The 23,488-nt window shown below is 41.2% G+C and overlaps 1 protein-coding gene and 1 long non-coding RNA gene across 6 annotated transcripts in view; one reads left to right on the top strand and one right to left on the bottom strand.

The window, feature by feature from the left end:
* The window catches only part of MAP3K4 (mitogen-activated protein kinase kinase kinase 4), a 72,953-nt gene that overhangs the window by 5,196 nt on the left and 44,269 nt on the right, over nt 1-23,488 (bottom strand). For 2 of the 5 annotated variants that reach the window (XM_081187929.1, XM_081187925.1), the window contains exons 5-24: nt 22,527-22,673; nt 21,996-22,153; nt 21,261-21,377; nt 20,797-20,896; nt 20,613-20,696; nt 19,524-19,790; nt 17,976-18,125; nt 16,774-16,935; nt 15,642-15,775; nt 14,552-14,630; nt 14,259-14,337; nt 11,542-11,638; nt 9,655-9,774; nt 8,159-8,259; nt 6,690-6,770; nt 4,875-5,066; nt 4,239-4,309; nt 4,030-4,146; nt 2,617-2,776; nt 373-495 (exon numbers count right to left, since the gene is read on the bottom strand). In XM_081187929.1, coding sequence (XP_081044055.1) covers nt 373-495; nt 2,617-2,776; nt 4,030-4,146; nt 4,239-4,309; nt 4,875-5,066; nt 6,690-6,770; nt 8,159-8,259; nt 9,655-9,774; nt 11,542-11,638; nt 14,259-14,337; nt 14,552-14,630; nt 15,642-15,775; nt 16,774-16,935; nt 17,976-18,125; nt 19,524-19,790; nt 20,613-20,696; nt 20,797-20,896; nt 21,261-21,377; nt 21,996-22,153; nt 22,527-22,673 — 2,539 coding nt within the window. The remainder of the gene's footprint in view (nt 1-372; nt 496-2,616; nt 2,777-4,029; nt 4,147-4,238; nt 4,310-4,874; nt 5,067-6,689; nt 6,771-8,158; nt 8,260-9,654; nt 9,775-11,541; nt 11,639-14,258; nt 14,338-14,551; nt 14,631-15,641; nt 15,776-16,773; nt 16,936-17,975; nt 18,126-19,523; nt 19,791-20,612; nt 20,697-20,796; nt 20,897-21,260; nt 21,378-21,995; nt 22,154-22,526; nt 22,674-23,488) is intronic. The other 3 variants (XM_081187926.1, XM_081187927.1, XM_081187928.1) reach the window with 3 other exon arrangements.
* On the top strand, nt 11,645-14,338 carry LOC308583734. Its single transcript, XR_014006393.1, has 2 exons — nt 11,645-12,123; nt 12,402-14,338. It is a non-coding gene; the product is annotated as an uncharacterized lncRNA (long non-coding RNA).

Genomic DNA, 23,488 nt, shown 5'->3' with positions numbered 1-23,488 from the left:
CACACCCACACAGTGATTTGTTTTTGCATTTTAATAATGTAAAGCACATCTGATCCTTTTTGTAAATGTTAACTTTGAAGCATGCCAAGTCAGACTGCATGAAGACTATCTTGGAGTTGCCTATACTGACTGGCAGCGATTCTTCAGGGCCTCAAGTCAAGAGGTTTGTTCCCATACACAAGGGAATGTGTGCCAGTTGAAATGAATGGGTAAGCCAGCATGGGTAAGGCTAGGCACCTGACTATCAATGTGAACATCAGAGCTCATGTGCCCATAGCAAAACAATGCATCAGAGCAATTGTCTACAATAACACATTTCATTGGTTTTAGTCAGTACACAGAAGGAAACTTCCTTGGCATGTTCTCTATTACCTGCAGTCCCCAAAGTACTATTCACTTCGCCAGGCATCGTCTGTGTGTTATTCTTTAATTTTACTGAGCAGCCAAAGTCTCCCAGCTTAATCAGCCCCGATGAAGTAAGAAATATGTTTGCTCCTGAAAGGGAGGGGGAGAGTGATTGATTCTTAAATAAAAAATTAGACAGGATTTTAAACCCAAAGGAGACAGTTTATTATAGAGTGATCACCCTAATTACTGGTCTGGAGGTCTCACTAGGCAACCAGGCATAGATACTGTGGTACCTCGGGTTAAGTACTTAATTCGTTCCGGAGGTCCATTCTTAACCTGAAACTATTCTTAACTTTAAGCACCACTTTAGCTAATCGGGCCTCCCGCTGCCACTAGAGCACGATTTCTGTTCTCATCCTGAAGCAAAGTTCTTACCCGAGGTACTATTTCTGGGTTAGCGGAGTCTGTAACCTGAAGCATATGTAACCTGAAGTGTATGTAACCCGAGGTACCACTGTATCTACTTACAACTTGCGGAAACAGAAAAACTTTATTTTAGGTCCAAAAGAGTCTTTCACATAACCAGGAGCTGGGCGATACCCACTTCTTTGATTCATTTGCCAAAGCCTTCTTCCATAACCCAGGACACATCGACTCCCCATGGAGTCTGTTATTACACCTCCCCCCACTCAGCACCATTTTTCTAAGGGAGAAACAAGAAAGAGAAGCTGCCATTAGGACTGCAGTTTCTCTACCCCACAAAACGCTAAATAGCGTCTAATCTCTTTTTCCATCGTCTCACCCTTAAAGCCTTTAGCTGAGATGGAGAAAGAACCTCAGCCCCCAAGCAGTCTAACTAACGTTGCTATGAGAACTGAACGTGGCCCTGTAGTCTTTCTCCCTCATCCCTACCAGAAAGCCGGACAGGAAGCATTTAGGCAGCTCTCCCCGACTGCCTGGGCAAATGCAGCAAGCTAGACTGACCTGAGTTCAGCTAGCTCCCAATTTCCTTTTTCTCCTTCTACAATGGAGACATGTATAGGAAAGTGGGGGTCAGTCCAAGAGTCAGGGCACATCCTTCCAGATGGAGATGAGAGCACAAGAGCTCCCCGTAGAGGCAAGATGTGGGATTGTTCCCTCAATTCTTCTAGGAAGGAGAAGAGGCGCAGGCCAGCATGCTGTGTTTGGAGTCGAGAAGCAGCTCCTCACACTGCAAATGGATGCACAGTGGGCTGTCTCAGCAACTCTTACCCAAGCACGGGCCTATTTTCAAGCCTCTGCCCAAACTCCACAACTAGAGGCCAAGCAGCTTGTCGGACCTATGACTCATACCATCTTTTGGCACTTTGGTACCCATTTGGGAAACACTTTCATGGGATAACACTGACCTGATAAAGGAATTTCATTCCAATCCTTAGTTTATGATTGGCAGTGTTAAAACTCTGGCCCTAATGGTGACTTGGATTCCAAATGATGAAATGTAATGGCTAATCAAAGCTATGTAGCCAAGAACAGCTGCCTGTTGGTTATATTCTTTTTCAGTGCCCAACCTCCTAAAATCTGAAAAGATACTGATTTCTTCATATACTTTTCTTTTATGTATGCTTATGCACAGTTGGGAATTAGTGTCTTGGAGCTTGCCTAACCCCCAGGAATGGGATCCACTAGGATCCAGTGGAGGATTTCCCCCAGAGTACAGAGGTGGGGTAGTATTTTTTCACAGATCTCTCCCCTCAACTAGCCACCCTCCAATATTCTCCTGGGCCACCTCTAACCCTCCAGAGCAGATTTCAACAACTTGTGGAGGTGGCTACCAACTACAGAAACCACCACCAGTAATACATGTTGGCCCAGAAAATAAGGTTCTGGAAGCACTAATCCAGAAGGAAAAGGGTGACACATTATGTTATAACGCTTTAAACCGTAACTGATTGTAGAATGTTTGAACTGTTTGAGATTGCTTTTTTTAAATTAAATTGTAGGTGTGTTTGCTATCCCAGGTTCCTCTGGGAGGAAAAGCAGAATATGCATTAAATAATAGAATCATAGACTTGTAGGGCTGGAAGGGATCCCAAGGTTCATTTTGTCCAACCCCCTGAAATGAGGGAAATGAAATAAAGAAAGTTGGGGCAATCTCATTAACATGGGGTTTGCGTAGCTTTATATCCCCGTGTTTTGTTATATTCCCAAAGTTTGTTTTTTAAATGCAAACCTGCAGATCAGCCCAGAGCAAAAAAGGAAATGAAAGAATTCAGAAGTGCTGCTTACCTTTGATGTCCCGGTGCACTATGCCATGTTCGTGCAGCACATTGATGGCGGTGGTGATCTGCTTAGTGTAAAGCCTAATGACATGCTCCTGGAGGCCCAGCCTTGACACTTCCTCTAGAGTTCCCTCATCACAGTATTCCATGAAGATGTACATTTCTTCCTATAGTTGGGGGGCAAAGAAAGGAATCTGGTCTCATTGCATCTTCTGTATGCAGAGTAAGAGTCTTTCAAATACACGTTTCTGTAAGCGACGAATGCCTTGTGTTTTTGCCTGGAATGGTAGCTGCACAGCACAGTACCTTGTCCCGGATGTGTTCTATACAGGCAACAGCTGGTAAGGGGGGGGGGGGAATGGCAACTGTCTGCTGTGATGGGCTTGAAGATGGTTGCTAAGCATACCAGACAAAAGTAGTTTGGGCCACCATACCTAATGCAAGAGGAATGCTTTTATCTCATACAACATCCATAAGACTCTCTATGCTGCAACATAAAATAGGCAGGGCCAGTGTAGACATGGTGCGATATCCATTTCATAGTAGGAACAGACCTTGTAGATTATCGAGTTCACCCGCTGCCTAATGCAGGAATCTTGGAACAAAAGCATCCCTGATAGATGCCGTTCCAGGCTCCACTAAAATACTTCTGCTGGTTTGGAAAACCACCTCCCAAAAACACTCTGTTCTATTGCTAAATCTCTCTTAAAATAAGTTTCTGCAAAGGTTTAACCAAAATCGGCTTCCTTGCAATTTCCACACCAAGCTTGTACCTGGTTGGTGCGGAGGTCACTTTGGTACTGCTAATGCAGTGGTTTGACTGCACTCTATCGTCTCTCGAGACAGACGGATGCCAACAAACTTCTAGTCCTACCCTCTGAAGCAGACTGCAGAACAAGTCTGTTCCAAATCTAAACTGCCACCCGCTTCATGCTGCTGTTTGCTGTGGGTACCCACACTTCACCTCCAGCAGCTTCGGAGAGGAGGGATTTCAGTTAGGGCCATCTCTGCTCAGCCTCAATCCCAAACTGAACGCACTCCAGCTACTCCCTTTAAGCACATAAAAAGACACAGAGAAGCTGGAGTATGACGCCTCCATATCACACCCAGTTTTGATTCTTAAATAGGAAGGGTGTTATTCAGCTCAGAAGTTAATGGACATGGTTCACTTAGGTTCATGGATATCCCTGAGTTTACTCTGACTAGACTTAGCTGAAAACATCCCCAAATATGGTTCTGAAATATATCACACATCCACTGTTTCCACTGACCATGTACAGATGTGATGAAATGCAACATGATAATATTAATATGGCATGTAAAAGGGGCCCCAAAGGTTCTGTGTGTTCCTACCAATTAAACTGATTAAAGTTTGTGGACCTAACTTATTTGCGTGTGGCAGCGACTAAGGTTTGCTTACCCTGTGGAGTTCAACACCAAAGTACCGAACCAGGTTAGGGTGCTTAATGCCTTCAAAAATTTTCAATTCATCTGCTGTTTCTTTGATTGTTTTGTGATCATTTGGTTGAAATCTTATCTGCAAAAACAGTGATTTTTAAAATTAACATTGCTGCTGATACAAAGCAGAAAATAGAAAAATTCAGTGTGTTTTATTAGTCTAGTACTTACTTCTTTCATGGCCATCAGTTCACCAGTGTCAACACTGATGCAGGTATACACTTTCCCATATTGACCTTCTCCTGCAGAATTGTAAGAATAGTAACAGTGTAAGCAGCCTGAACATATTGCTCACAGAATGAACAATGACTCCTGTAAATATGTGTATGGATCCTCAATGTAACTTTTCTGTGTTCATCCTCTAATGGTATTAATTGAAACTGAGGCTTTAGGCAAGTAGTGTTTAAATTGCTAGAACTTCCATACAGAGAAAGCTGCTTGGGCAAAATCCCCTCTAGATCATTTCAGAAGAACCTCCTTTGTAACAAATGCAAATTTGTACACACAACACTGAGTACACGAGTAAAATGTTCAACTGATTCCATCCATAAACTACAACAAGACTGTGATTACGCAGAAATGGAAGACCAGGTGATGCACGCACATATATCCTCCTTCACAAAGATGATCATGCGTTTCGGGTGGGGAAAAGGGCAATCAGCCCTAGTGCTTCTCCATATACTACTGCACTGACTTATACCCAGCAGATGCTATCTTCATTTAATATGCTGCTTGGGTTTCATGTATTGTAAAATAAACTGCAGTTAGGAATACAGTTTACTGAAAAGCAGCTTACCAGAAACTTACCGATTTTGTTTCCTCTCTGCCACTTAAAAGTCACCTTTCTCAAGCCTACATGCATGACGTTATCGTAAGATTTGGGAGTGTTGCAAACTTGGCCAATAATATTTTTCTGCCTCATTTCTCGGTACCTCTTTTCTTCAAACAGCTGGACAGATTTCTGAACTGCCTCCATGGGTCCCTGCCTGGAAGCAGTGTCTAGGAATTAAGACAGAAAGGGGGAGATTTTGAACAAGTCCTGTTATTGCAATTTCAATCCCTGGGATCTCCAGTTAAAAGGAAAGCAGGCTGTAGAGCTGTCAGATCTCTGCCTGAAATCTCAATGAGTTGCTGCGAATCAGACAGTCAGTAGAGGGCTAACACAAGACAGCACCATATATGCATGACTGTCTGGTATCAGCCAAACTTATCAACCTCAGAAGCAGTTAGAGCAGTGTTTCCCAACCGGTGTTCCGCGGCACACTAGTGTGCCGTGAGACATCGGCTGGTGTGCCGTGGGAGGGAGGCGGGCGAGTCGGGCGGTGAGAGGCGGCGGCGGCGAGGATCCGCGTCGAGCCGGGGGCGGCTCCGCGGTGGTGGTGCCGAGCGGCGGGGCAGCGCGTGCAAAAGGAAGGAGCGCGAGACAGCGGAGGAGGAGGAGGAGGCCGGCATGTCCGGGCAGCAGCAGCAACAACAGCAGCAGCAACTCCCGCCGCCGCCCCCTCCTCCGCCCGCTATCGCCGCCACCACCACAACAGCCGCCGCCGCCTCAGCTGCCGCCGTCCCTCAGTCCCTCGCTCTGCTGCCTCCTCCCACCCCCAAAGCTTGGAGGTTCCCCGGCAAGGGGGAGGGGAAAAACTTTCACTTTTGTGCGTCCCTCCCGGCGTGACGCTGCGCGCTGACGTCACGGGGCGGGGCTTTAATGGTGGTGTGCCGCGAGATTTTTTTTCAGTAAACAGGTGTGCCGTTGCCCAAAAAAGTTTGGGAAACACTGAGTTAGAGAATGACTTTTAGACAAAAAAAGCAAGCAGACTATAGAGAACCATTACTATATGAGTTTAAGATATGGTAAGCTGCAATGCTGATAAAACTCATAAGTCATTCTTTGTACACTTTAAATTTAGGCCATGAATGAGAATAGACATGAACAAGTATCTATTGTCATCTCCCGCTAACCTTTTGCCATGCATGACTGAGGGGTTATGGTGCAGCAACTGTACCACCTCGGTTTCATGTGAAAAGGCATTTTCATCTTTGGTTTAGTTTGGTGGTTCTTGAAATGATTCAGTAAATGCCATAACTTTCTGAATCCTCCACCACCATTAAGAGCTGTCAATGGCTGTCAAGTTTAGATTTTGCACCAATATGCACATTTGTGTATACTAACAGAAACACATACATACATACATACATACATACATACATACATACATACATACAATTTATTGGTTTTTGCACATGTTTTCCAAAGGTAACATCCCATCTTATACAACGTAACAAACCTTTGGCTATCACAGCCTAGGACTTCCGTCAACCCTGACTAATAGTTTTCTAACTTTCTTTCTGATTTTGCATTTTATTTTAATAGTTATTGCTATAAAATCCAAATCTTAAATAAACTCCTTCTTAGTCCTTTTTCGCAATAATTCATATAGTTCTCCTTACAAAACTTCTTGCAACCCTACAAGCGATGTACTAACAGAAATACAAGTCCATTTACTAGGAAGATATAGTTTGGTGAGAGCTTACAGCAAAACCAACTGGCATTGAGGGCATTCCTAAAAATCATACCTAGCATTAATGGCAAAACAACACAGCTAAGTAGCCAACTCTTATCTTTACCTTTGGTCTGACTGATAAGAGTCCGCAGCTCCCAACTTCTTCGGGCTGATCCACTAGAGTCTCCTTTTGGATAAGTAGGCTCTGTGAAAACAAAATGCTTTAAGAAACTGATGGCACTGATATAGAGCAGAAAACTGATTTTTTTATTTTTACCCACTGCTTAGCGCTGGTTCCTGTTGATGTTAGGATATGAAGATGGTTCAAACTATTATTAGGGCCCCACAATAGTATAAGCTATTTACATAAACACGGAGATCGATTGCATACTCTTTAGAGACGATTTAGTTGCAAGGGTAGAAACAAGCACCACTTGTTTTGGTGGAGGAGGAAGGGGCCGGTGCCATAAAAATGGGCTAGGTTGCCCCATGCAATGCCTTTTAGTAGCCCCCAGTGTCCACGGAGGCAATGCTCCTGTGGGTCAGAAAGCTATCAGAAATAGCGTTATATGGCACCACAGACTACTGATGCCTCCCCACCTCAAGTGGAAATGCCTTTCTACTCACAGAAGGAACCTCTTGGCTCCATGAATTTAAGATGAATGGGATAAGGGTGGTGGGACTGATGAGACAATGCTATAAAGCATTCATTCTATAGAAATTGAAGGTTACACACATAAAAACAACTGTGCATAGGAATATGATTAAATGTAGAATAACCAAAAAGTGAAAACCAAAATTACTGTCTGAAATAAACTGAAAAGAGTGTCAAAACCTGAAATGTTCTAGGTTCCCATTAGAATCACAGAATGGTAGATTTGGAAGGGTTAATAAGCAAAAAGTTAGGTCTGGAATGGACAATAACCTGATTAGTCATAATGAAGCTGTAAAAATAAGGGCAATTTCTCATTCTATATTTATGGCTGGCTTTCAATAACAGAGTCTGCTTGCTGCATGTTGATATTTCAATATCAATTTGTAAGGGTATTTGTAGGGGTTGGTCCTAATTATGGAGCGCAGCCTTCAAAGTAGTGGTGCCTCTATTTATTCCAGAAGCGTAGTCTCGGCAGGAATCCTGCCTGGTTTCATCACTTGTTGCCTTTCATCATTTAGTTAATGCCCTCTTTGATCATCAGAGCACTTAATTAGCAGGTTAGCTGATCACTCTCCAGACTTACAATTCCTCATTTTACTTACTGTTAGTGGAGCATAAATGATGCAAACAACTACATTGAATTACAATAGCAGATCTGCTACGAAAAGCGTTCTACCATAAGGCATAATAAAGATAGATCCTAATCTGCCGACAGAGTCACACCTACAGTATTTGGGAATGAGAAGGTCAAACTGATAGCTCAGCAGAAGAACCTGGCCTTGAATGGCTGTTTGTTGGCCTTGAAATAAAATGGCTGTTTGTTGGCCTTGAAATAAAATGGCTGTTTGTTGGCCTTGAAATAAGATGGTTGTTTGTTTTAGGGAGAAATGCAGAAACAATTTGGCGGGGGGAAGCATTACAGTTTAGACAGCAATCACCTTCACGTTCTTCAGTGGGACTTGAGTGGCGGCTTAATGATCTAAACTGCAGTTCAGCAGCAATTGAAGCCAGTCTATCATTTTCAGGGACGCTGGAGCCTCTGTTTAAAAGAACACACACTGCTGCTGTCGTAATTAGCACTTTTACTCCCCGCCCCCCGACAATTTTCTAAAAGCAGAAAGCTTAAATAAAGTGGAAATAGCCATGATTCTGTATGTTAATGAAAGCCACATACTAAGAAAGCAAACTAAATGTTTATAGTCTAGATCTGCATCCTAGTTAAAGAGAGACAGAGAGGAATCCCCAAATATGATTGTTCTCCAAAAAAAAGCTGCTACTAATATTTGAGAGGGGTAAATGCAATGGCACCAGTACATGCAAATGTACCATAAGGCTACATTTACATTTGATCATATAGTCATGGAACTGTGAAGCTGGAAGGGACCCTGAGGGTCATCTAGTCAATGCAGGAATCATCGTGAAGCAGGGAAGGGGGAACACTTGTGGAGGCGCCAGATGTCGCTGGTCTACAATAAGCCAGGCAACAATCCTGTTAGATCAAAGGAGCTTGTCCACTAGACGTAGTTCATTTTTAAAAAAATGGAGCCATCTTACATATCCAAACACATCAGCAGCAATTGGAAGGAATGGCAGGGCAGTATACATTTCCAAGGTATACATATTTATGCATACAGGTGTATACATACATATGTATATATTAATGGGAGAAAGAAAGATCCTGTGTCAAGTCATAATTCTATACCTTTGAAAATCTAATTTAAAATGGGTCTCATCCAACTAGACCATACTCAGAATAAATCCACTGAAACCAATGGATGCAAGTTAGTTGATTTCAATGGGTCTTCTCAAAGCATGGCTTAGATGGATTCAACCCAATGTCCAGAGAAACAAATAAAATTAAAGATATCATTATCAATGTACCAGACACAATTGCTTTGCTTTTGCTGGGTTTTCTCCTTATCTGAAATATGGGGTACTTGAAAAGAACAAATGAAGTATGGTAGCATTTGTGCACTGCATGTTGTTCAGTGTGCCAAAGAAACATCTTATAGTGGATTTGTCACCAGTGTAACTCTCCTTGGAAGGTTTTACTACTCGCTCTATATGCCCATGGGTAGAATTTTATGAAATTAAGAGAGGTGTACATATTATAGGCTCACTGTTCAGTATTAGTTCAGTCACACCTAGCTACTATAAAGCTGCAAAGGAACAGAGGAAATGAACTGCATGCATTAATGGTTCTAAAATAAAACTAAATAAAAATTTGTTCTCAAGCATGCATGGTAAAAAAAATGATCTTTTTAAAATAGATAAACATATAACGTGCGCTTAAAAAAAAATCTCACGCTTTTAGAAGAAACAAGGTAATCACCAGGAGCATATAATGGAACCATGATGAACTACTAGGATCTAATTGCAAGCAGTTTATATGAGTGATGGGGACAGGAATGAATCTGCTATGTTGTGGAGCTACCTGATATCATTTGTACTGCTGACAGGTGGTTTTGGCTGAGTTGAGTCACCACCGACGGGAGTGGGGCGACTAAGAGCAGGGCTGCAATGGTTCCGTACATCACATGGGACATTCCTTGTGCTGCAGTGAGAAGAAAAGCTTCAGGAAAAGACTTTCAGGTCCATTTTTACTGGATTCTTAAAACACGGTGACTCAAAACAGTAGTCTGAAAAAATCTTGTGAAAAGTTCATTTTTTAAAAAAAAACCTGTAAAATTATTTGAGCTCTAAGTAGATTAAGTTTCCAGTTTGCACTATAAAATTATGCTTGCGACTGAGGACCTAGATTGTTTTCAGCAAGCAAAAGGAGATCCATTTATAAATGTGTAGTACTGAAAACAAATTTGTAAACGAAAAGTGTAGTGAGTACAAATACTGCAGCAGCAGGCATACACTACTCTTAAGCTATTTGGGCTCACATGCTCTGTCTCCTCACTTCTCCTTTCGCAGAGCCACACTTTTGATTAAACATGGCTTGCCCTTTTGTCGAGACCTGGAACTGTATTTAATCTTAAATACAGTGGTACCTCGGTTCTCGAACATCTTCGTTGACCAACATTTAAAAAACCCGGAAGTAAATGCTTCTATTTTCAAGCGTGCCTTGGAAGTCACAACGGCTTCCGCTGCGTGTTTTTCAGTTTTCTCAATTGGATTTGCAGACAGCCCTTTGCGCCTCCGTTTTCGAACATTTCAGAACTTAAAAGGTCTTCCAGATTGGATTATGTTTGAGAACCGAGGTACTACTGTATGGTCACAGTTTAAACAAGCCAGTTATGCAAAAGCAGAAGCTTCCAATCTCATTGCAATTTGCAAGGGGAGAGGAGAGGAGAGAAGCATGTAAATCTGAAATCTGCTGAGGCTTGCTCCAGCGTGATTTAGTGTGATGTGTGCAAATGCTGTCTCCGCATGATGGCTTTGTATAGTAATTCTTATAGTATATATATTTTTTGTAGGTGTGAAGTGACAACGTCCATAGACAAGTTGATGTGGAAACCCTCTAATTTCCAAGATGCAGAAATGCCACCATATTCAGCTAACTTTCATAATCTACACTTAACAGAAGCAGCAACATCACAGGGATTTGCATGCACATACATGCATGTTTAAAAAACCAGAAGAGAAAGCAGCACAACAGAAGCTTCATTTTCTGCATCTCAGTTGTCTGAGGCTCTTAATAAAACTGTTTTTAAAAATCAGTAACATTACTGCTAGAGCTACCACTAATTTGTTATCAATAGCCAAGTTTCCATTTTTCGTATATTATAGATCTAGGAGGGTCCACCTGTTTGAGGGTTAATACTGTTGTTTGCAATCTTTTGAGGAGAAGGAGAGGAAATAGTCAGCAAGAAAATGGGGGGGGGGAGGTTCAAGAAACTGTAGGATAGGACTGTGGTGGACAGAGATGGGGAGAAAGAGCTGCCTTGCTCTTGCTGCTTTTTATAACTCACACATACATACACACACAAAACAAACCTCTAGTTCCAGCACTGTAGTAGCATATTACTGAATCACATATCATGGAGAACAGAAGAAAGCAATAAATAATAATAAAATTCAGAAAGTTGTTCAGATATAGAGGAGAAAGGCTATGTCACTTATCAAAATGATGTTACAGAGAGGCAATGACATTCTTCACAGAACTCATAACAATAAGGAGAATTACTGCGGGGTTTTATGCATTTTTTCAAAGGGGAGAAAGTATTGTGGGCTTGGCACATAGGATTTTTTTTTATCTCCTTTGGATAAAGGCAGACAGCAAGGTTCAAATGGTAAAGTTGCTTGAACAACTTCAGAAACACCAGTTTCCTCTAGAATACAAGCAGTAAGGATCTGGATAAGCTTTTAATACCTGAACCCTTCAGGTGTTGGGATGATGAGGTGAGGATTTGGGGGATCACTATGGCATCGAGGTACTTTCACAGGACGGGGACTATTCCGATGAATAGCTACAAGCAGAAAGAGGCAGAGGGAGGGCATTCAGATGATTGAAGAGAACAGTCAACACATGCATGTCACATTTGATGCAGGATCATTGTAATGGAGGTCCAGTTCATGCAATTTGTTTGAAGTGGAAGAAACTGGGATGAAATCGACCCAGAGAGATTTTCTCAAATAGCAACTGATGTGGCTCACTGTGCATTCAGATTTGCCTGCCAGCCCATGATAAGTGGACTTAAGAAATTGGTCAGCCCAATGTATATGCAGGCTAGTAGCCAGGAGATGTAGTGGGCTATGGAAAAGCAAGCACTAGTAAGTAAGCTATTCGTATTTATATGTCATTTAGTGTACAAATAGTTAAGAAAGTGTGTGTGTGTGTGTGTGTGTGTGTGTGTGTGTGTGTGTGTAATATTTTGCAAAAGTACAAAGGCTTCCTTAAGCCACAAGACAACTCCCAATTTATGGGACTTGCTCTGTAGATTTAAATACAGTGGTGCCTCGCAAGACGAAATTAATCCGTTCCGCAAGTCTCGTCTTGCGGTTTTTTTGTCTTGCAAAGCACGGCTATTAGCGGCTTAGCGGCTATTAACGGCTTAGCGGCTTTAAGAAAAAGGAAACTAACTCGCAAGAACTTGCAAGACGTTTCGTCTTGCGAAGCAAGCCCATAGGGAAATTTGTCTTGCGAAGCGACTCAAAAAACGCAAAACCCTTTCGTCTAGCGAGTTTTTCATCTTGCGAGGCATTCGTCTTGCGGGGCACCACTGTATTTAGCTTGACTACAGATATATTCTTTCATAATTAACCTGGACTTGTTTGGACTGAAGTTGTTCACTCTTCCAAGTGCATCTTTGATGTTCAAGCAAAACACGGATTTGAGTTTTCTTCTTTTCCTCCTCAAGTACTGCCATTATTTCTTCAATATACTCCTAATGGAGTATAATAATGCCATTATTTCTTCAATTTGTCCTAATGGACAAAGGTCCATTAGGAGCCATTCCAGCTCAACCACAATAAGCAAGAGAGATCCTAACCTGGTATCAGCAGAACACTTCTAGTCATTTTAATGTTGTCACTTTATAGCTGTACCTGCCATAGTTGTTGATCGCTCAACATAAGCTACTCCCTTGCTTATACATTTTATGCAGTGGAAGGCAAGCTAATTGTGGAGGACACACTCTATATACAACAAGACTCCACATTGGCTTGCAGGCCTCTCTAGTTCATGCATGTCTGCACACCTCATGCACCTCCCGGCACAATGTAGCCCACCAGTTTCATAGGAGGCCCACCAATGGTTTGATCAGTCTTGTTTTTGTTCTTTGCCACCAACAATGTGTGCAGGGCTAAGTTGAAGAATCTCCAGGAAAGCTATTCAATTTCTGCTATTAGTATGAACTTCACTTAATGCAAAATATTCTGTATAAGGTTATTTCCCATATAGTTTCAGTTTGTTCACCACTGTTTTGTGAGCGTGGTCACACGTGCCTTAGCTTGGATTACTATTACATGCTCTACATGGGGCTACCTTTAAGGAGGGCTCAGAAACTTCAGTTGCTGTAGAAAGCAGCGCTAAGCTTGTTGATTGAAGCCAGTTGTCAGCAGCCTGTGATTCCACTATTGTACTATACCAGGCATAGGCACACTCGCGCCCCCCAATGTTTTGGGACTACAACTCCCATCATCCCTAGTTAACAGGACCAGTGGTCAGGGATGATGGGAATTGTAGTCCCAAAACATCTGGAGGGCCAAGTTTGCCTATGCCTGTACTATACTCACTGGCGTCCTGTTCATTCCTGGGCCCAATCCAAAGTGCTGGTTTCTACTTTTAAAGTTAAGCGGTTTAAGTGCCAGGACACCTTAAGGACCGCCTATTACTTATTTATTCTTTTTCTGCCTTTCTTCCTCTAAGCAGCACACAGCAGCAAATGTGCATTTCGTAAGCAATCTCCCATCCACACACTGACAAGATCCAGGCCTGCTTAGCTTCAGCAAGGCCTCTTGTCCCTTCAGAACATGCCCTGGGACCACCATGCTCACTGAAGTCATCTGGACAGGCACTGCCAATTCCTGAGGCTCAGGAAGGAACATGTGGTGGGAACATGTGATGGGACTTAATTAGCTGCTGTGCTCATGCTTTGGAATGCTGTGCGCCTTGAGAAGAGTTATCTGGCCACCTCACCTCCCTGATGTCATTCCAAGCCAAACTGAAAACCTGTCTGTTCTACTAGGCCAAGATGGATTATCTGCTGCTTCTTATATTTTAGAGGGGTTTTTAAAACTGCATTCTTTATTGTAGAGATGGGGAAACACTGGTCCTTTACAGGTTGTTAAGACTCCCAACTCCCATCAACCCCAATCAGCATGACTAATGGTCAAGGATGATGGAAGCTGCAGTCTAATAACGCCCTGAGAGTCTCAGGTTCCCCATTCCTGCTGATTTGTTGTCATCATTTTGTGAAGACAGGAGGCCGACATACTGAGTTGGATGACTGGCTGGTTCTTGTTTTTATTGTGACTCTTGTGTGTTTTAGATTTACACATTCAATTCACTTACAACGACATGTTTCTATTTCTACAAACTACAGGTGTAAAGTTCCAGAGGAAGAGACTGTATAGCTGCTGCCTTACCAAGGTACAAACCTGTAACAGGACTATGAGGCTTTCCAATTACATGGCCAATACATTCGTTCATCAATGCCTGTAAACTCTGGAAGATAGAAAATTAACATCATTGCAACAATACTGCATTTTTCTAATAAGTACCTGCAGTATCTTTAACAAACTGAAATGTATACCTTAGGAACATACATAATTCAAGAAGTATCAATAAAATGAACCACCAGCAAAACAGCCTTTATCTGGTCTCAAATGCAGCCAATAGTGTTTGTTAACTTAAAATGTGAGAGTGGTTAATGACATACCAAAAAGTCATCTTCAGGCAGAGCTGAAATAAATGCTGGCTCAATGGCTTGAAGGAAATCAAAACCTTGTGTTGCCCACCTGTTGTGCAGAAAGAAGTTACTGGTTAACCAGGAGTACTTATATAAGCAGCTCTATTTATTTAGAGAAAAACAACCTCTGTTGCCATGCTACACAAAAATATTGCCTTTCTAAACACTATGCAAATCTAAAACAATGCCTACTCAAGACTCTGTTCCCTGAAGCTATGTTTTTATGGCTATGCATGGGAAAGAATACTGTAATCCCAACACCCTTAAGGTGGGTTTCAACACAGCACTAAATGGGACATGTGTTCATGGAACAAGGTCCATTGGCACAACAGGACTTCCCCCTCCTCCATGTGCCTCCTAAACCTATTTTGGGGGTTTCCAAAACCTTCCAAAGCAGATTTAGGTGGCACGGGGGGGGGGGGGGAGTCTACTGACTCCTGATCTAGATGCCAACCCTGTTTCCCCGTAGACATTTAGTATGTCCACAATGCAAAGTCTGGCCAAACTCTGCAACATCTCCAGTCGTAACAATTATCTTTTCAAATTAGTGACAACAAAGGAAATAATGAAGTGTATGCCATGTAGAAAAGGATGTACACCTGGTAAGGACAGCCAAAATGCTTGGGAACCCACAATTAACCGTAACCAAATTGCTGTGACTTTCAGGTACTTCGTGAATTATAAGAGAATCCTTGGAGGTAGAGTGCAGCTCTTGATGCAGGCAATGTGCAGAGGATTATATTCTAAGTCATCCTGATTATTTACTATAGCATGCATTCCCCATATCGTAATTTAAAAAATCAAGTCTAATTAAACTGCAACAAACCTTAATTCTAGCCTTGTTTTCTAATCATGAGAGTCACATTTATCTGAAAACTCTTAAATGACTGGTGCCTTGGATTAACTCAAGTATCTTATTCTTGTACCCATGTTGTGATATTTAGCATTAATATAATCTTCAAAGTAATCAAGGCAGCAACATTGCTCTTTGTTTAAAATATACAAGCTCCCATAAAACAGAAAGGAGGAAAATCGAAAATAGTTATTTCTCAATCATTACCTTGGTCTAGTACCTCGGCCACTCTCACACTTAGTAAGGACGTAATTCATCCACTTTCTTGCAAAACTGATATACTGGTCTCCAATTTTCTGTCTGAATACCCCAGACATCAGACGGATGGCTTCTTTGTGGTACTGCAATATATTAAAATCACCTGTCAAGGCTTTGAAATAAATATTGCCATTTTCAACTGCTACAACGGTGTTTCTTAAACTTCAAAATTCTGCTTCCAGATTTACAAATTCTCCAATAATCCAACTCAAAATTAATAATAGCTACATCATAAACACTGTGGGTATAATCCAACCAAGTAGTTCATTAACACAAGGACTTCTGGCTGTGCAATGGATGTTCCTCTCCCTCCCTTTGTGTTCCCCCACCTCCCCTAAATCTTGTTGACGGAGAGAGGAGAGAGAAGGGAGATCCACTGTGCAAATGGAAATCATTGTGGAAATGGAACTACTTTGTTAAGATACCACCCTATGAAAAAAGCAAGCGAATAGCATGGTATGTCTCTGTAACACCTTGCATACAAACCAAACTGATAACCAATGCAATACAAAACTGAGGTTATGCATAAATAAAAAGGCTGTTGGGTCAAAACTCCCTGGAGCCTTTCATACATAAGAAAGAGAAACCCAGTAGGGAACACTGCTATTTAGCATCAGCCCTTGAAAAAGGAGAATATGGGTCTAATTTTGACCTGAGCAGATGATCTTCTATTTTCTTATGTGGTGTGCTTGCTACACAGCCTCCAATGTTTCATAACTTTCAAACAAAACAAGCATTCTTATAATGGGAAATATATATTGTTTTTATTTTTCTGTGCGTTTTTGTTCTTTTGCATAAAAAGTCAAGCAGAAGAGTGCTGTTGCACTCATGTCTTGCTTGTGGACTTCTCATCTGGTTGGCCCTGTAAGAATGGAATACTAGGCTAGACGAACCCTTAGGTCTGATTCTAAACATTCTGCTACTATTAGCTACACAACGCTATTTCTCCGAAGTGAAAAGTGATTACCCAATCAAAAAGCTGTTTTTTAAAAAATGACCCATTTAAAAATTCACTTCAAAGAAATAAAATTAAAGCCTTCCACTTGGGAAAAAATAGGCAAAACATTTCTCTTGAACCAACCTCAAAACCAAAGTTGTAACACTGAATCATGGCTTCCCGATAATATTGCTGCAAGGTGGCAGATTCCGATTCATCAACCTCAGCATCAAATTCAGATGTGAACATGCGATCAACTCTGTCAATCGCACTGCTTATCTTATTGCAAAGCTGTAATGCATCACTCTGGAAAACAGGAAAAATATTTGCTGAAATATTATTTGTGTATTTCATATTTGTATCCTGCTTGTCAAATAGCAAATGCTGGGCTCAAAGAGTCTCACAGCAATCACAATAGCATTTAAAAACAACGAACATTGCAATCTCTATAATATCAAACACAGCATATAAAGCAAACAACAAATTCATCAAAACAATTAACTCATAGTTAATTGATATTTCTTAATCATGCAATACATAGTTCTACAGGAACTTTATGATAATCCTCAATGGCTACTTCTCACTATATCATGGGGTACCTTAGGCTGCAATCCTATACCTATTCACCTGGCAGTAAGTCCCACTGAACTCAGTGGTTCTTGCTTCAGAGTAGACATATATAGGATTGCACTGTTAAAAAATAAAATGTGATTTTTACCAAGAGCCAACTTCATCAAATGTGTGATTAAGATTCTTCAAGTGCATATACCCAACCACTATTTGTGTGCATGCAAGTTTCCACACCCAGTTTCCTACACAGATTGTGATGGCCAGCTTCCAAGAATTTTCTGGTTAAGCCATAGAAATCTGGAGCACTGGACCAAACATTGATAGGTGACTTTTGTAACGACAGCAGTAATCCAGAAATTAATGGGCATGAATATCTTAGGTCCATTAATTTCAATGGATCTACTCTTAGAAGTCAGGTGGATAAAACTGGTGATTTGTAAATAGTAAAGCCTTATAAGAGAAAGGTTTCCCCAAGACTGCATTTTACTGTTTTCCTAAAGCGCGATATAAACTTTCTTACTTAGTATTCAAATCTGTCTGGAAGCTATGCCTCATGTGTCAGTGCATAAACACACAACTTCCCAATCTGTATATATAATTCATTCAGCTTACTGTATAAATTACTCTCAACTTACTTGCACAAAACTCAATGACAATCTTTTTCTGATCACTTGCATTTAAAAGTAGACCTCAGCCGCCTCTTTAGAGATTTTGTAATTCTAAGCGACTGAGAATGCTTAACAATCCAGAGGAATATAAACCAGAAAGATGTGTACCTTCAGCTGCTGCAAAGCTTTGGCAATGACTGGCTGGCTGGATGTTTGCTCCTGATGTAAAGAGATGAGCCTTTCAAGAAACTGTTGCACAGCTTTTCTCTGGTTCACAAGATGAACAGGCTGCATGACTACAAGGAGGAGGTTGTCAACCTAAGAAGACAAGGTAAATTTATGGTATTGCTGAAAACAGGTTCCCAAAGTTGTAACCGTGAATTCGATTACAGCTATTCTGAAATTTAAAATACTTAACTCTGACATGTTTTAAATGGTACCATTTTCCTTCCCACAAAATTGCTAATTTTATGAAAAATGTCTCCAGTTGTACTTCTGGATTTTCCAAGGCTGTTCCTTCAACGTTCATTGTGACCAATTTAGAGACAATTACATATTGATAAACATATTTTGGTGCATTGTCTGCCTCCCTCTATGCACCAGAGGCTGCTAGCTGAGGGATGAGAGCAGCTCCAGTTGTATGCGCAGCTGTGGTGCAAAACCTCCACACAGCAAGTTGGGGAATGAAGTCTGTGCAGACGCACACTTCAGCAAATCAGTTGCTGAGTGGTGGGAGGAAGAGAGCTCCATGCACTTCTTGTTGCTAGAATAAAAACTTTATATGCTCACTATATGCATTAGTTTCATACTTCTAAAGTGAAGAAAGCCGTTTGATTTCTCCCATATGTCAACTGGTGCAAGAACTTATTAACATTATAACAATGGTACATTTTCTACTAACATTCTGTAGCTTCAAACGTTGTTTCTTATTTATTTTATAAAATTTATACAGTGGTGCCCCGCAAGAGGAATGCCTTGCAAGATGAAAAACTCGCTAGACGAAAGGGTTTTGAGGTTTTTGAGCTGCTTCGCAAGACGAATTTCCCTATGGGCTTGCTTCGCAAGACAAAAACGTCTTGCGTTTTTTGCAAGTTTGTTTCCTTTTTCTTAACACCGTTAATACAGTTGCGACTTGACTTCAAGGAGCAACTCATAGAACGCGGTGTGGTAGCCTTTTTTGAGGTTTCTGGTGATTTTTGAAGCTTTTCCAAAACTTTTTCGACACCGTGCTTCGCAAGACGAAAAATTTGCTAGACGGAAAAACTCGCGGAACGAATTAATTTCGTCTTGCGAGGCACCACTGTACAAGGCTTGACTGTAGAAGAAACCTCAAAGTGGTTTTACAAAAAGGTAGAATAATAAAAAGAAATCTACAGTTAGGTACTACGGCAAGGTGTTCAGAATAGAATCGCTTTACTCAGCAAAGCGCCATGCTTTGGATCACAACCCCAATCTGATCTAAGGCTATATTGACAATTTATCCTACTCTCAAATCCATTCAAGACAGAAAAATACACACTTTTTTGCAATATGAGGATCAAACTAAACCCCTATGAAGAATGCATAGGCCGAATTCTCAAGCACATAAGATCCTACCCTAGTAGTATTTCTGATTTTCTTACATGTGAGAAAAGCAGAGCATTTCTTAAATGTTGGGATTCCATAAATAACTACCATTTACCAAATCAGAAGAATACTAATACAGAAATTCTTTACCTGCATACTTCTCAATGTGTCAATTGTCTCCACCTGAGGGACAATTTTGACAGGTGGTCCTTCCCAAGTGCTCCAGCTGTCATCAGTGTCATCATCTTTGTCTCTGTACTTTGTCATAAGTAAAAATGGTTCGCTTGCAACCTCATCAGAGTCTTTTGAACAGTCCTTTCCTGCAGCTGTATTAAGTAGTTGCAGGATGATAGATTTCTCTCCTGAAAGGTTATCTGGCACAAAAATCTGTAAGTTTTCAAGTCCAGGGATCTGTACCTGAAAAACAAACCAGTATGGTCCAAATTATTAACAACTAGAACCACAGAAAAATTTCACTCATTTTTCTCAGGGTGAAAGGATTTTCACAGATACTAAGTGACTTCCACCCCATACCTTTATGCACCTTTTCCGTGGCTATTTGCACTGCATCCCTCCCTACAACCACCACCTAGTGCTTCTGTATCTCTGTTGCCTCCCCCATCACTGCATGATACTAGCCAGTGGGGATCACACAGGGAACAAGACTACAGAGAATTGACACTGACGGCATACAAAGTGGTGTTGCTCTTGCCCCAGGGTGTATTGACAACGCATCACTAGGCATCACTCTGTCTTCCCATGTTTCATTACCCATCAACATGGCACAGAAAGTCAGGAACACCTCTCAGATAACTTGGCAACCATGGGACACATTCTGTGTACTGGTGGGCTGCAAGAGGGCAATGAACTCACAGCAGTGAAGTGATGCCTTTCCTTCCCACCCACCTCTGCCCCACAATGTATATCAGGGAGGTCAGGTGCTTTCCAAGTACACAGATGGATGTCCAAGGAACAGCATTCAGTCACATGGGCCCCCACCTTCAGTGGTACAACCCAGGCACAGGTTTACCCCCTCAGCGAGAAATTATTTATTAAGTGTATCTTATCCTTCCCTTCATTGTATGATCCAAATGCAGCTTACAATTCAGCAAAGTATGCCCCCACGAACTGGGCCTTGGTAGCTAGACATGTCTAACCTTGGTAGTTGGACATGCACAAGATCTACACGCCACACACTGGAGAGCATAATAATCCCTTTAAGCCCCAGGCTGATTTTACCTTCATGTACTGTTGTGCTTTCAGGGCACTGAGGAAGTCCCGCACAGAGGCAGAAAATGTGAACTCTGCTGCTATTTCAAGGTCCTAAGAATAAAATGACAGGTGTTTATCAAACTGCACTGTTAAGAAGCCTATCAATGCAGCTGAATTGGGCACACTATGTAAAACCATTTTTTCTTTTTACCTTTCTTAATCTCTTGGCAAAGCCAAGAGCTTTGGATGCCCTCTCTCTGGCTTCATGGAACAGCTCTTTCAGTGCCCGGCTGGTCTCTATCACAGACCTCCTACAAATAATTTAACAGAATGCAGTTATTTCAACACATTGTCACACATGCATTCAAATGTGCTGAAGAAGAACACATAAAAAAGGCTAATCAAGAAGTCAGAAGGCAAATATGTACAAACAAGAAGCTAAAAATGAATCTGGTATTGAGAAGATGACACATCCTACACAAAAAGACAAAGTGTGCAGTTAAGGAAACAAGGCACAGAAATTATTTTCATGCCCTTAACTGCAAGCATTATTAGGCTGAGCATACACAAACACTGGGTTTCTGCTGCATTTTTAAAAGAAATTCATGCTGCTTCTTTCATGCATATAAAGACATCCGTAACATGATAGTGTATCTTATGTAGGTCTGGGAGTACCTGATTTCATCTGAAGCTGCACTGTCATCAGCATTAGCCCAAAACTCATCACAGCTCTCTTGTAAGCCAGAGTCTAAAAAGATCCCTGTAGATTTAAGCAGCACTCCTGCAATGTCACTGAAACAAAATCCAAAACAATTGTCACTCCCACAGACAACGCAGAAAGAGGCTTGTGCATCAATAAGAGCTTTGATTTGATATCCCGCTTTATCACTACTTGACGGAGTCTCAAAGCGGCTAACATTCTCCTTTCCCTTCCTCCCCCACAACAAAACTCTGTGAGGTGAGTGGGGCTGAGAGACTTCAAAGAAGTGTGACTGGCACAAGGTCACCCAGCAGCTGCATGTGGAGGAGCGGAGACGCGAACCCGGTTCACCAGATTACGAGACTACCGCTCTTAACCACTACACCACACTGGCTCTCAAAACTTCCAAAGCATTCCAGGATTAGAATGCCATTGATAAGAAAGTATTAAATAAAGTTTATGTAAAATAAATGAAATGAAATGTTCCCCAGTCAGATGCAGTTGGGGGGGGGGCCTAATTAATTTTAAAATTGTTCAGATACACACTGCTTAATATTCAACTTTTACTAGATTTTTAATAAGATCAACTTTACTTTTTGTAAATGGCAGTAGATTTCCAATTAATAAAACTTTTTAAAAAAATCCCTGCTAATAAAACTTAAAATTTTGAGCAAAATGGACATGAGAATCACAATAATAATAAGTTCTACCAGAACAATTTTCCAGCTTGAGCTTCACCTCCTCGTATATAAGGAGTGATTTCTTTGGTGAAATTCCATTCTTCCTCCAGGAGATTTTTTAAACTATGAGATGCTTGAGGTAACTGCTGTAGCATTTGGATCCAGCTTCGCATATAACCAAAATAAACCTTGAAAAGGGAAGAACAGCAATTTAGGTCATATTGTTTCACCAGACTCCACAATGGAGACAGAGCCCACCTGTAATGTGATGGTGGCTTTGTGAAATGGAATATCGTCAGAATGTATTAGGGAGTAGGTGAGATGCCAAGGGAGATATGTAAAAATCAGCACCTCATCTCTGTTTTTGCTTCCAAAGAGCAAAGCTCAGGACCATCCAAGATAGGACCCCTGATTATATTGCACAACGTAGTTAAAACAGAAACACAATTCCTGCACAACTAGAGAAGCTAATGAAAATAAACTGACAATGGTGAGACAATTAAGAATCCGATAGAGAAGCCTACAGAAGTGACCCACTAAAAAATAGGATTGCTTGCTTACCATTAACATCTTATGCAGGTCTTCCTCAAAAGGGTCGATGTTGCAGTTGTTCTTCTGTAAGTCATCTAACACCTCACGTAACATAAACTGATAATATTGCTTCATAAGCAGACCCCCTTTCAGGACCTCTTTACACTCTCTCACTAGCTGCAAGGAAACAGTCCATAAAAAGCAATAAATCATTCGGATGCTTAAAAAAGAGTTTCTCTTGAGATTTTAATCATAGATTTAATTTAGAGGTTTTAACAGATCATGTGGCCCTCTCTACACAACATAAAATCGCCAAGCAACACAAGAGCTACAACAGTAGAGTGGGTGGGATTTCAGAGTTGAATTCTACAGACCATTAACTCTGCTAAGTGTTTTACAAACCTTTCTTCATTTACTATCACAATGAGCCTGTAACATGGAGCCACTTTTTACTCCAAGAAAGGCCTCAAATGGTAATGACCAGTGATGGTATCTGAATCCAGATCTCCACAGCTCAAATCCCACACACCTTTATAAAAAGTTTGCTTTATATCATTTCACAAAAGCCTTTTTTTAATTTAAGAAACCCATAAAACTTCACATTTTCACGTTTGCCTGCTACAATGCTAGAATTGTGGGGAAGGGAGGGGGCGTGATAAACTTTTTACTGTATACTATAACCCAAGCCCCTGCAACAGAGTAGGGAATTAAAACCCATTAAATAAATATAGCTGATGGCTATGTATTTACCGAAGCTAAGGAATAAGTCAATTTAGTTGGCAAAGAAGCAGAGACAGAACCATATTTGCCCTCCACAGAATCCTCAGTAATTGTCGTCATTCTTACAAGAAAGAGAAATAGCAGCTTACAGTACTGTGCTTCCCTCTGAATTGTTCATCACTTTATTAAGAAATGTATATCCTGCTTCTCACCCTGTGTTTCAAAGCAGCTTACAAAAAATTGTAGGCTTTTGGGGGAGAAGAGGTATAAGA

Source organism: Podarcis bocagei (genome assembly GCF_964188305.1).
Source record: "Podarcis bocagei genome assembly, chromosome: 3".
Classification (NCBI taxonomy): domain Eukaryota; kingdom Metazoa; phylum Chordata; class Lepidosauria; order Squamata; family Lacertidae; genus Podarcis; species Podarcis bocagei.
This window is presented reverse-complemented; position numbering and strand designations above follow the sequence as displayed.